General features: G+C 40.4%; 1 protein-coding gene across 11 annotated transcripts in view; it reads right to left on the reverse strand.

The window, feature by feature from the left end:
- Positions 1-12,044, reverse strand: part of fnbp1b (formin binding protein 1b) — a 220,142-nt gene that overhangs the window by 27,122 nt on the left and 180,976 nt on the right. For 4 of the 11 annotated variants that reach the window (XM_072240164.1, XM_072240165.1, XM_072240162.1 and 1 more), the window contains exons 11-14: positions 11,488-11,502; positions 11,333-11,368; positions 8,043-8,152; positions 5,269-5,401 (exon numbers count right to left, since the gene is read on the reverse strand). In XM_072240164.1, coding sequence (XP_072096265.1) covers positions 5,269-5,401; positions 8,043-8,152; positions 11,333-11,368; positions 11,488-11,502 — 294 coding nt within the window. The remainder of the gene's footprint in view (positions 1-5,268; positions 5,402-8,042; positions 8,153-11,332; positions 11,369-11,487; positions 11,503-12,044) is intronic. The other 7 variants (XM_072240171.1, XM_072240169.1, XM_072240168.1 and 4 more) reach the window with 2 other exon arrangements.

Below are 12,044 nucleotides of genomic sequence, written 5' to 3' on the forward strand. Positions count from 1 at the left end.
TTCATATTGTGAGTCACGTGCACAAAATGCAGGACAAATCCAATCTGGCTAATTCCTGTCCAATCTAATCTCAATCATGAAGATGCAGCTTGATGACCTTCATCTGGTCAGGGGAAGTGAGGAGGTGATAGAGAGGAGCTATAGGCAGGTAGTCACACCAGGGCCTGGGGAGACAGATAAGTGAGTAACAGTCAGGAGAGGGAAGGGCAGGATTTAGAGGCTAGAGAGCACCCTTGTGGCTGTAACGCTTGACAATAAGTACTCCTGCTTGAGTACTGTTGGGGGGACAGCCTCCCTGGGGGAAGCAACAATGTCCGCGTCTCTGGCACAGAGTCTGGCCCTGTGGCTCAGAAGGGTAGGGAAAGCAAGAGAATGGCAGCAGTGATAGGGGATTCTATAATTGGGGGTCAGATAGGCGATTCTGTGGACGCAGAAAAGAAGCACGGTTGGTAGTTTTCCTCCCAGGTGCCAGGGTCCGGGGTGTTTCCGATCGCGTCCACGATATCCTGAAGTGGGAAGGAGAACAACCAGAGGTCATGGCACATAGTGGTACCAATCTAACAGGCAGGAAAAGGGAGGAGGTCCTGAAAGCAGACTATAGGAAGGAAGTTGAGAAGCAGGACAACAAAGGTAGTCATCTCAGGATTACTGCCTGTGCCACGTGACAGTGAGTATAGGAATAGATTAAGGTGGAGGATAAATGCGTAGTTGAGGGATTGGAGCAGGGGGCAGGGATTCAGATTTCTGGATCATTGGAACCTCTTTTGGGGCAGGAGTGACCTGTACAAAAAGGACGGGTTGCACTTGAATCCCAGGGGGATTAATATCCTGGCGGTGAGGTTTGCTAAGGCTATTGGGGAGAGTTTAAACTAGGATTGCTGGGGGGTGGGAACCAAACTGAAGAGACAAAGGAAGAGGCAGTTGGCTCACAAATAGAGAAAACTTGGAGACAGTGCGAGAGGGAGGATAGGCAGGTGATAGGCATGGGACGCGCTCAGACCGATGGCTTGAGATGTGTCTGTTTTAATGCAAGGAGTATTATGAACAAAGCAGATGAGCTTAGAGCATGGATCAGTACTTGGAGCTATGATGTTGTGACCATTACAGAGACTTGGATAGCTCAGGGGCAGGAATGGTTACTTAGAGTGCCAGGCTTTAGATGTTTCAGAAAGGACAGGGAGGGAGGCAAAAGAGGTGGGGGCGTGGCACTGCTGATCAGAGATAGTGACACAGCTGCAGAAAAGGAGGAAATCTTGGAGGGATTGTCTACTGAGTCTCTGTGGGTAGAAGTTAGGAACAGGAAGGGGTCAACAACTCTACTGGGTGATTTTTACATACCACCCAATAGTAACAGGGACATCGAGCAGCAGATAGGGAGACAGATTCTGTAAAGGTGTAATAATAACAGGGTTGTCGTGGTGGGAGATTTTAATTTCCCAAATATCGATTGGCATGTCTCTAGGGTGAGGTGTTTGGATGGGGTGGAGTTTGTTAGGTGTGTTCAAGAAGGTTTTTTGACACAATATGTGGATAGGCCTACAAGAGGAGAGGCTGTACTTGATCTGGTATTGGGAAATGAATCTGGTCAGGTGGCAGATCTCTCAGTGGGAGAGCATTTTGGAGATAGTGATCACAGTTTTATCTCCTTTACCATAGCATTGGAGAGGGATAGGAACAGACAAGTTAGGAAAGCATTTAATTGGAGTAAGGGGAACTATGAGGCTATCAGGCAGGAACTTGGAAGCATAAATTGGAAACAGATATTCTCAAGGAAATGTACGGAAGGAATGTGGCAAATGTTCAGGGGATACTTGTGTGGAGTTCTGCATAGGTACGTTCCAATGAGACAGGGAAAGGATGGTAGGGTACAGGAACCGTGGTGTATAAAGGCTGTTGTAAATCTTGTCAAGAAGGAAAGAACAGCTTAAGAAAGATTCAAAAAGCTAGGTAATGATAGAGATCTAGAAGATTATAAGGCTAGCAGGAAGGAGCTTAAGAAAGAAATTAGGAGAGCCGGAAGGGGCCATGAGAAGGCCTTGGCAGACAGGATTAAGGAAAACCCCAAGGCATTCTACAAGTATGGGAAGAGCAAGAGGATAAGATGTCAGAGAATAGGACCAATCAAGTGTGACAGTGGAAAAGTATGTATAGAACCAGAGGAGATAGCAGAGGTACTTAATGAGTACTTTCCTTCAATATTCACTACAGAAAAGGATTTTGGCGATTATAGGGATAACACAGTGGACTGAAAAGCTTGAGCATGTAGATATTAAGAAAGATGATGTGCTGGAGGTTTTGGAAAGCATCAAGTTGGATAAGTCACTGGGACCACACGAGATATACCCCAGGCTACCATGGAAGGCGAGGGAGGAGATTGCTGAGCCTCTGGCAATGATCTTTGCATCATCAATGGGGACGGGAGAGGTTCAGGAGGATTGGAGGGTTGCGAATGTTGCTCCATTATTCAAGAAAGGGAGTAGAGATAGCCCAGGAAATTATAGACCAGTGAGTCTTACTTCAGTGGTTGGTAAGTTGCTGGAGAAGATCCTGACAGGCAGGATTTATGAATATTTGGAGAGGCATAATATGATTAGAAATAGTCAGCATGGCTTTGTGAAAGGCAGGTCGTGCCTTACGAGCCTGACTGAATTTTTTGAGGATGTGACTAAACACATTGATGAAGGTAGAGCAGTAGGTGTAGTGTATATGGATTTCAGCAAGGCATTTAACAAGGTATCCATGCAAGGCTTATTGAGAAAGTAAGGAGGCATGAGATCCAAGGGGACATTGCTTTGTTGATCCAGAACTGGCTTGCTCACAGAAGGCAAAGAGTGGTTGCAGACAGGTCATATTCTGCATGGAGGTCGATGACCACCAGTGTGCCTCAGGGATCTGTTCTGGGACCCCTACTCTTCATGATTTTTATAAATAACCTGGATGAGGAAATGGAGGGATGGGTTAGCAAATTTGCTGATGACACAAAGATTGGAGGTGTTGTGGATAGTGTGGAGGGCTGTCTGAGGTTACAGAGGGACATTAATAGGATGCAAAACTGGGCTGAGAAGTGGCAGATGAGTTCAACCCAGATAAGTGTGAAGTGGTTCATTTTGGTAGGTCAAATATGATGACAGAATATAGTATGAATGGTAAGACTCTTGGCAGTGTGGAGGATCAGAGGGATCTTGGGGGTCTGAGTCCATGGACACTCAAAGCTGCTGTGCAGGTTGACTCTGTGGTTAAGAAAGCATACGGTGCACTGGCCTTCATCATTTGTGGGACTGAGTTTAGGAGCCGAGAGGTAATGTTGCAGCTACATAGGACCCTGTTCAGACCCCACCTGGAATACTGTGCTCAGTTCTGGTAGCCCAACTATAGGAAGGATGTGGAAACCATAGAAAGGGTGCAGAGGAGATTTACAAGGATGTTGCCCGGATTGGGCAGCATGCCTTATGAGGATAGGTTGTGTGAACTTGGCCTTTTTTCCTTGGAGTGACGGAGGATGAGAGGTGACCTGATAGAGGTGTATAAGATGATGAGAGGCATTGATCGTGTGGATAGTCAGAGGCTTTTTCCCAGGGCTGAAATGGCTAGCACGAGAGGGCACAGTTTTAAGGTGCTTGGAAGTAGGTACAGAGGAGATGTCAGGGGCAAACTTTTTACGCAGAGAGTGGTGAGTGCATGGAATGGGCTGCCGCCGACAGTGGTGGAGGCGGATATGACAGGGTCTTTTAAGAGACTCCTGGACAGGTACTTGGAGCTCAGAAAAATAGAGGGCTATGGGTAACCCTAGGTAATTTCTAAGGTGAGGACATGTTTGGCACAGCTTTGTGGGCTGAAGGGCCTGTATTGTGCTGTAGGTTTTCTATGTTTTTATGAGTGAACTAATGGAAGGCATCTTCAACAGTGCTATCAAGTGGCTCACAGATGCAAGTTTGGGTTTCATACCAGGCCACTCTGCTCCACATCTCATTGTGATCTTGGCCCAACATACAGTTTAAAAGATCATGAGGAGACCTCAGTGAAATTTATCATGACTGTGCAGATTCAGGGAGATAATGGCTTAGTGTAGGTTCAGGGTGTACTATGTGATAATAAGGATTGGTTGCTTAAGACTGAGATGTGAAGACACTTCTTCATGCAGAAAGTGGGAGAATATTTGGAATTATCTACTTAAATGGCTATAGAGATTCGTTCATTGTATTCATTCAAACCAGAGATTGCTGGGTATTTCCTCATATGACAAACCAGTCAATTCCAAGAATCATGCCACAGAATGTTGCTTACCGTTTCACTGTGGCAACAACATTCTCTTTAAGTAAGGAGACCAAAACTGTATACAAATCCGTAGGTAGAATTTTTTTGCAATAAAGGTCAACGTGCCAATTTCCTTCCTAATTTTTTGCTACACCTGCATTTTGTATTTTAGCAACTTTTGTATAAAGACACCCAGGTTCCAATAATTATCAAACATTTCCAAATCTTACCTTTGTCATCAGCCTAGGCATTGGCTGAACTCTCATTCTTGGCCCCCTGAGCCTCTTTGTGGGCACAGGCCAGCCTATCTACTGCTTCCTGACACAATCTGGACAGTAAATGGGCAGCTCATTTATGGGTCCCCTGTCTTATTGGTCATGGTCGGCTGGAGTTGCTAGTTGTGGATCAGATGCATTCTATGCTTTCCTGATGTCTGTCCTGTCATTCCACTACTACAGGTATGCCAATGCTGCCTGGATGACCAGAACAATAGCAGGGGACTGCCAGAACCACTGCATTGCAATTGAGGCCACACAGGAGTGAAGAAAAGCATAAGAGAAGGCAAACAAATGGAAGCTGGTGCCCATTGCCTAATCTTCAAGTAGCCCACAAGAGGCAGTAATAATGGACCTATATTCAAAATATTAGAGCCAATGATTTTCACCTATCCTTCTAATTAAATCAGATCAAATATTAAGAAAGGACAAAGTTAGCCAAAGGCTGTGTCTACTGATTAACTTACTCTTTGTTTTGTGTTTCCCACTCAAGCCTTGAATAATACAAAGAACTCTAACTTACCATTGTAATTCTGTATAGAAGGAATACTTCTGTAACAACTAACAGAAAAAGCAGCTTTCAAAACTTGGTCAGACAGTGAATCATCATGTTGATGTACAGTATTAACACTGAGAGCCTTGAACATAGAAGATGAGAAAGACAAGAAATGGATAGCTTCATTGTCTGTTGCATACTGATCTGGGGTGGGAGAGAAAATGACTTTGACTCATACATTACCTCAAATTTCTGACTCTCTTGTCGTAATTTCTCAATAGTCTGCCCAATTTCAGCCAGCCTGGGATCCACACTGTTGGGGTCACCCATTTGAGGATTCTTAATATAGACATCCTTCATCTTTGTTAAAGCATCTCTAAGAATTAAAAAAAAGAAATTCAGTGTACCAATTTGCATTCTAGCCCATTGGCTGATATCCCACTCAAATAAATACAAATGGATTGTTAATTTTGCAAGTAAAATATTAGCCAAATTTCTACTCAACTGTCCTCTCATTCTTTCTCTACACTGTGAGGAAAGTCTTGCAACTTGTGACGTCTTTCCTTTGAGCTCTAGAGCAAGTAATAACTGTATTGTTATAACCGCAAATACAACTTAATTAACTTGTTAATCAATAACTGATTTTCTACTAAAAAAGATTAAAATAAACTAATTTAAAAATGATTTTGATGAGTGTAGTTTTACAAGGTGATCCAATATCATTAAGAATTAATTATCACTTAATTATCTTTCTTGATAGTTTCTCCAAAACGACATTTATTATTCACCACTTACTTCTTTCAGATTTCCTTCTATTTGGTCTATTGAGTCTATGCCACTTTAGAGAACAATTCCATTTCCTGACCAATTTTCCCAGTAACCTCTTCTCCCCACATTTCCATCAATTCCACCACCTACCTACATCAGGGGCGATATACAGTGGCTAAGTAAATTATCAAAGCTGCAACCTTTGGCAGGTGGGAGGAAACTGGAGCACTTGGAGAAATCCCACACAGACGGAGGGAGAATGTGCAACTGCCACACAGACAGCACCAGGTGTCGAGCTTGAATCGAGATTTGGTGGAATAGTACCAGCCACCCTGTCTTGACCTTACTGCTTTTATTGTGCTTGGATGGCTTAATAACTTAACAAGCATGATGTACATGACTTTACTGCACATAGATTCCAATTCCAATTCAGATTTATTTATCACATGTACATTGAACATATGGTGAAATGCATCATTTGCTTTAACAACCAGCATAGTCCAAGGATGTGCTGGGGGCAGACTGCAAGTGTCACCACACACTCTGGCACCAACACAGCATGCCCACAACATTCCACAGATCAACACAAGCAGCTGCAGCAACAACAAAACAAAGCAAGGCAACCACGTATTACCAACACAGTCAAGACATGTCATTAAAGATCCCTTCTTTAACTTCGTGCTCTTTTGAGAGTGGTTGTGGGAACGTAGGAATATCCACTGGTATTTTGTGAATTTAAAATAACAACCTTGGGTATCAAAGCCAGGGAATGACCAAATATTTCACTTCCAAATCATTAGCAGTGCCAGCCATCTAAATATTGTGGCTACAAGTGCATACTGGTGACTAAATATCCTGAGGCAAGTGACTCGCCTCCTAATATCCCAAAGATTTTTCACAAATTACAAAGCATGTGTTATAATATTCAACTCTTGCTCAGGTGAATGTTTTTTGATGCCAATCATAAAACCATAAAGTATAAGAGCAGAATTTGGCCATCGAGACTGCTCCGTCACTTTATCATGGCTGATCTATTTTTCGTCTCATCTCCAATCTCATGCCTTCTCCCCATATCCCTTCATGCCCTGACCAATCAAGAATCTATCAATCTCTGCCCTAAATATACACTTCTACAGCCACTGTGGCAATGATTTCCACAGATTCACCACTCTCTGGCTAAAGAAATCCTTCCTCATCCCCATTCTAAAAAGATGTCCCAATATTCTGTGGCTGTGTTCTCTGGTTCTAGACCTTTCCACCACGGGGAGCATCCTCTCCATGTCATTCTGTCAAGGCCATTTAACATTCGATAGGTTTCACCCCTCATTCCTTTGAATTCTAGTGAATAAAGGCCCAGCCATCAAATGCTCTTCATATGGCAAGCCATTCAATCCTGGAATCATTTATGTGAGCAACACACATAAAAGTTGCTGGTGAACGCAGCAGGCCAGGCAGCATCTCTAGGAAGAGGTACAGTCGACATTTCGGGCTGAGACCCTTCGTCAGGACTAACTGAAGGAACAGCGAGTAAGAGATTCTAAAAAGATGTCCCAATATTCTGTGGCTGTGTACTCCAGTTCTAAAATCTCTTACTAGCTCTTCCTTCAGTTAGTCCTAACGAAGGGTCTCAGCCCAAAACGTCGACTGTACCTCTTCCTAGAGATGCTGCCTGGCCTGCTGCGCTCACCAGCAACTTTGATGTGTGTTGCTTGAATTTCCAGCATCTGCAGAATTCCTCGTGTTATCATTTATGTGAACTGCCTTTGAACCCTCAGGACAAAATAGTCTGCTTGACTGGCATCTCAGCAAGTACACTAATTATTCAGGCCCTCTACCCGTGATGGCTGATGGTTAGAAACTTTGAGCAGATATTTGGTGAGGCTACAGTAGGATTGATGGTAGATTGTGCAATGACTATTCCTTCATTGTTGCTTGAACAATACTATGAATGCAACTCCTCAGAATGACTGCAGCAATTCAAAGCAGTGACTCATTACCACCGTCAAAGGAACAAATAGGCAGGATATGCTGGTCTTATATGGCACACCCACATAAAATAAACATTTCAGCAACACAACCAAAGAGGACTAATGCTCACTATAAGAGTTTAATAGATAATTGTTGTTGCTTAGAAAGAAAAAGTTATTTGTTAAAATACATGGTAATATTGTTAATTAAAATGTTTAGCAAAACAGTGCCATTAATTTACTCTGGTTGAGACAATTGGAGAAAATACTGGGTACCCTTACCTTTGATCAGATTCTTTCTGGATTTCTTTGTTAATCTCATCAATTTTCTGCTGTAGTTTCTTTCTCCGTTGTTCTGGTGGCAGATGACTGAAGTCTTCTGGTCCTGAACCCTGTCCAAGTTATGATTACATTGTCAGTATCAAAAGTGGATTTATACCTTCAGTTACAATTTAGATAAAGGGTCAGTCATTTAAGGAAAGTTACTTTTCCATCCAGGGAGCTTTACTTTCTCAAGCCCACATTACTGAGCCTGACTAGCCTAATGCAGGCCTTTGGTCTGCTTTATTTTGTTACTTAAACCTAATGTTCATTAAAAATATTTTACACGTTCTGAATTCAGTATCCTAAACTCCACATAGTTTAATTAGAAAAGGTTTTTAGAAAAACGCCACAAAATGCGTGTATGAATGTATTTATGTCAGTGTGTATATATGAGAAACAACTGGCACACCAAAACAGAGGCTCTATTTGCCAATTAAGACATCTGTAAGAACAGTGTGGTGTAGTTTCCAATTGATAATTTACATCCCATGCTCAAGTTCTCAACATTACAAAGACTATGAAATTGAAATGAAAGTGGCTGAAACAGTAGCTGCCTATATCCACCAAGAGGAATGCCTCAATAGCATGTGGGAAACTAAAGCATGTGATGACTAATTTGTTCACAGAGGAAAACTGAGTCTGTCTCTTTCCTCTCTAATCTTACTGTATACCCTAAAGATACTTCTCCAATGCTTAGACAGGAAAGGGTTAAACTAAAAATTAATGACATGCCTATAAACAATGGCAGTTCCTCACATACTGAGTGACAGTACAGCAAAAATAACATCAGATCACTGATTAGCTTTAATTTGCTAACACAAAAATAATGGTGTGGTTAATTTTAGGCATCCTAACCCAGTGCAGAAATAAAATATCCAGCATGTTTCAATGCAATGCATAATAACAAAATATAAATTAAACAGCATTATTTTAGAAGAATTGAATCTGATTTTTTTCTAGTACCTTGCAGCACACAGAGTCCAATATACTGCAATTTCAGTTGATATGATGAGAATATCAAGTGGTTTCTAGTCTTGATCTCACTCTTCCCTTATGCTAGTGACTTAGCCTATTCAGAGCTACAAATTTCACCTATAGTCTGAAGAATGTAGAACGTCAAGATGCAAGAGACTTGACATCTTTTGGTGTTGAAACCATTTCTTCATGACATCTATAAGAGGCATACTGTCAGAGTAAAGACATTCTGTAAATTTGGCTCTCTGTCATCCCTGTGCTTCATTCCCATAATTAAAAACCATGAAACAAAGCTTACTGTATTTATTAATACAGAGAGTGTGCCATAAGAAACTTGCTCTATTCAAGTGGTTCCTGAAGTCAAGATGGTAAACAAAGGACACATTAGCCCTCTCTAGTTGACATGAAGTATTTCATACCACTCTCATTTCCTTAGACATCATTTAAAAAAAGTCAGTTATCTACTTACTATCACACTGTTGTTTATGTGAGCTTGTTGTACACGTTTGCTGAAAACTATTTTATGATGTTCTGAGATAATGAAAGGAGCTTTGTCAGCATAAGTCATACTTTTTGTTGTCACTACAATTAGCTTATTCTATGATTACTTTGTGGGTCTCCTCCAGGTGCTCTGGTTTCCTCCCACAGTCCAAAGACTTACTGGCCAATTGGTAATTGTAAATTGTGCTTATGCTTGGGTTAAATTGGGGTTTGCTGGGTGGTGCTGCAAGTATATGCAAGCTTCCAGTATAGGCTACAAGGACTTATACTGCATTGTATTTCAATCAAATATATATATTTTTTTAAATCTAGAACTGAAACTGGAAATACCATATTCACAGTAGTGTTGTTTTACCATATCTTAGTTTGTGTTTTAGTTCCTTGAGTAGTTTGCAAGTTATTGGAACAGGGTATGAAGTCACTGTTAATGATCATTAAATGTTGCGTCCGGAAACGCCATAGTAATTTCTCAGGCAAATTTTAACTTTCCTATGTGACCGAGTGTGTATATAAAAAATAAGTGATCAAGCACAAAAATATCCATTTCTCTCCTATAAACTTCATTACCTATCTCCAGAAACTCTTAATACACTGCATCAATTTCACGTTTGAACAGTCTAAATCCGGCATTTAAAAATAATGTACACAAAATTTTAAATATTTAGAAAGCAGTTTTCAACTGGAAGCAACAATGGATGCTGGAGATACCAAACCTCTGACTCTAGAAATTAAATATAATTTCATAATCTCTAATGCTATATTGTACAATTTCTATATAATAGACTTTACCATTGCCAGTTTAACAAACAGTTTAGCCCACAGTAGGGCTTTGTGGTTAATGCAAATTTACAAAATGAGTATTAATGAAAATTAGTGCATTTCTTTAGTAACCCTCCAGCATGGAATGAAGTTATTTTGAATTATGCCTTCCAATCTTTCGAAGAGAAGAATTCTCAGGATGAAGTTTAAAGAGGACTCCAAATATTTGGCTTCGACAGTATAGAAAAGCAGCATTCCACTGATATGAGGAAATTTACACAGATGTCACAAAGGTGTATTTTCTGAGGAGTCACCTATTGGGAATTGACACATTTACATAAAACACCAAAGGTTAATCTTAGATCTTAAGAGAGAGCAGTTAATCTGTTTTCTTCTTATCTGGAGTACAACACATTGGAATGCCTGTTTTACTGAAAACTTCAGTTACGGTTTGCTTCAGCATGATCCTTATAATGTGAAATCTACTATAAATTACTTGCCTCATGTCACAAACTTAAAGCTGTGAATAACACATTCTTAATCACTTCTTATGGGGAAACAGTAATTTAGGATCTTTCACAACTTCTCAATGTTGTTTGTGTTATTTAGAAAAAGTAAAGTGAGTGCAGAACATCAAAAATGCCTTTTTCCTGACAATTGATACATGAAGTTCACCAACTGATTATAGAAAGCTCAGGCATATTTCTTTGCCTTGCTGTGGGGGAGGAGAGGGATGAAGGGAACTGGAGTAAACAAAGGAATAATGTAGGAAGATTATATAGAAGCACAGCTGTTGCTATGGTATTTTGCAAAGTAGGTATTTGAACTTCACAGTTTTAAGCTAGTGACATAATGCAAAAAAACTTGTACTGTATTTCATATTCTTGATCGCAACTGGTTTTATTGCCTCAAGTTGGCTGCAAGACTACTATTTTAAAAATGCTGCTTTTTTAATTGTGCAATTGTGTTAATTCATTAAAAAATGCAATTAAAACAAAGATATGAGTGTTCACCTCAATCAGACTCCAGACCTGTGTATTCAACATTTTCTGACAAAACAAAACGAACATGGACAAAAGACAGTAAAAAAAATTATTCACAGCTAGTTAACATGATTGGTAAATCTTATTATAACAGGAACAGACACACAAGATACCACATTGCTTACCAGCTTGAGAGAAAGCTTCACGCAAAATTGGAGAGGAAAGGAGGAAAGAGAAAAGAACAAGTAACGTCAATAGAAAATGTCCATTCACTTGTAAACTAGTGATATAAATCTGTACCGAATGAATATGGTAAGGTTACAATGAACATGGTTCATAAGGGAGCCATCTGAAACTGCATTGCAAGGATATGCAAACTACAGATTTACTGCACATTATTGGTATAATATTGGAACATGAAAAAGAATGAAGCAAGTTTAGTTGTTTCTTCAAGGTGGTTCAAATTACATGCTGTATACTGTCCAATGAATTCTACCCACTTCATTTTAACTTCAAGTACGCAATTCTGCCAAAATTTTAACTACACCCCTAAAATATAAAATGGAGCAAGATTTCAAGGTATTGATCTAACTTTTATCCTCTGTCCGCTAAGTCACTTCCAGAATTTTAGTAGCCTAGTAACTATCATACACTACAAATGAAATATTATCACTTGTGTAGTTATTATAAATCAATAGATCCTATACCAAAAGCAGACAAGCTCCTATATATTTCTGACAAG

This window comes from Mobula birostris, chromosome 22, assembly GCF_030028105.1.
Source record: "Mobula birostris isolate sMobBir1 chromosome 22, sMobBir1.hap1, whole genome shotgun sequence".
Lineage (NCBI taxonomy): Eukaryota > Metazoa > Chordata > Chondrichthyes > Myliobatiformes > Myliobatidae > Mobula > Mobula birostris.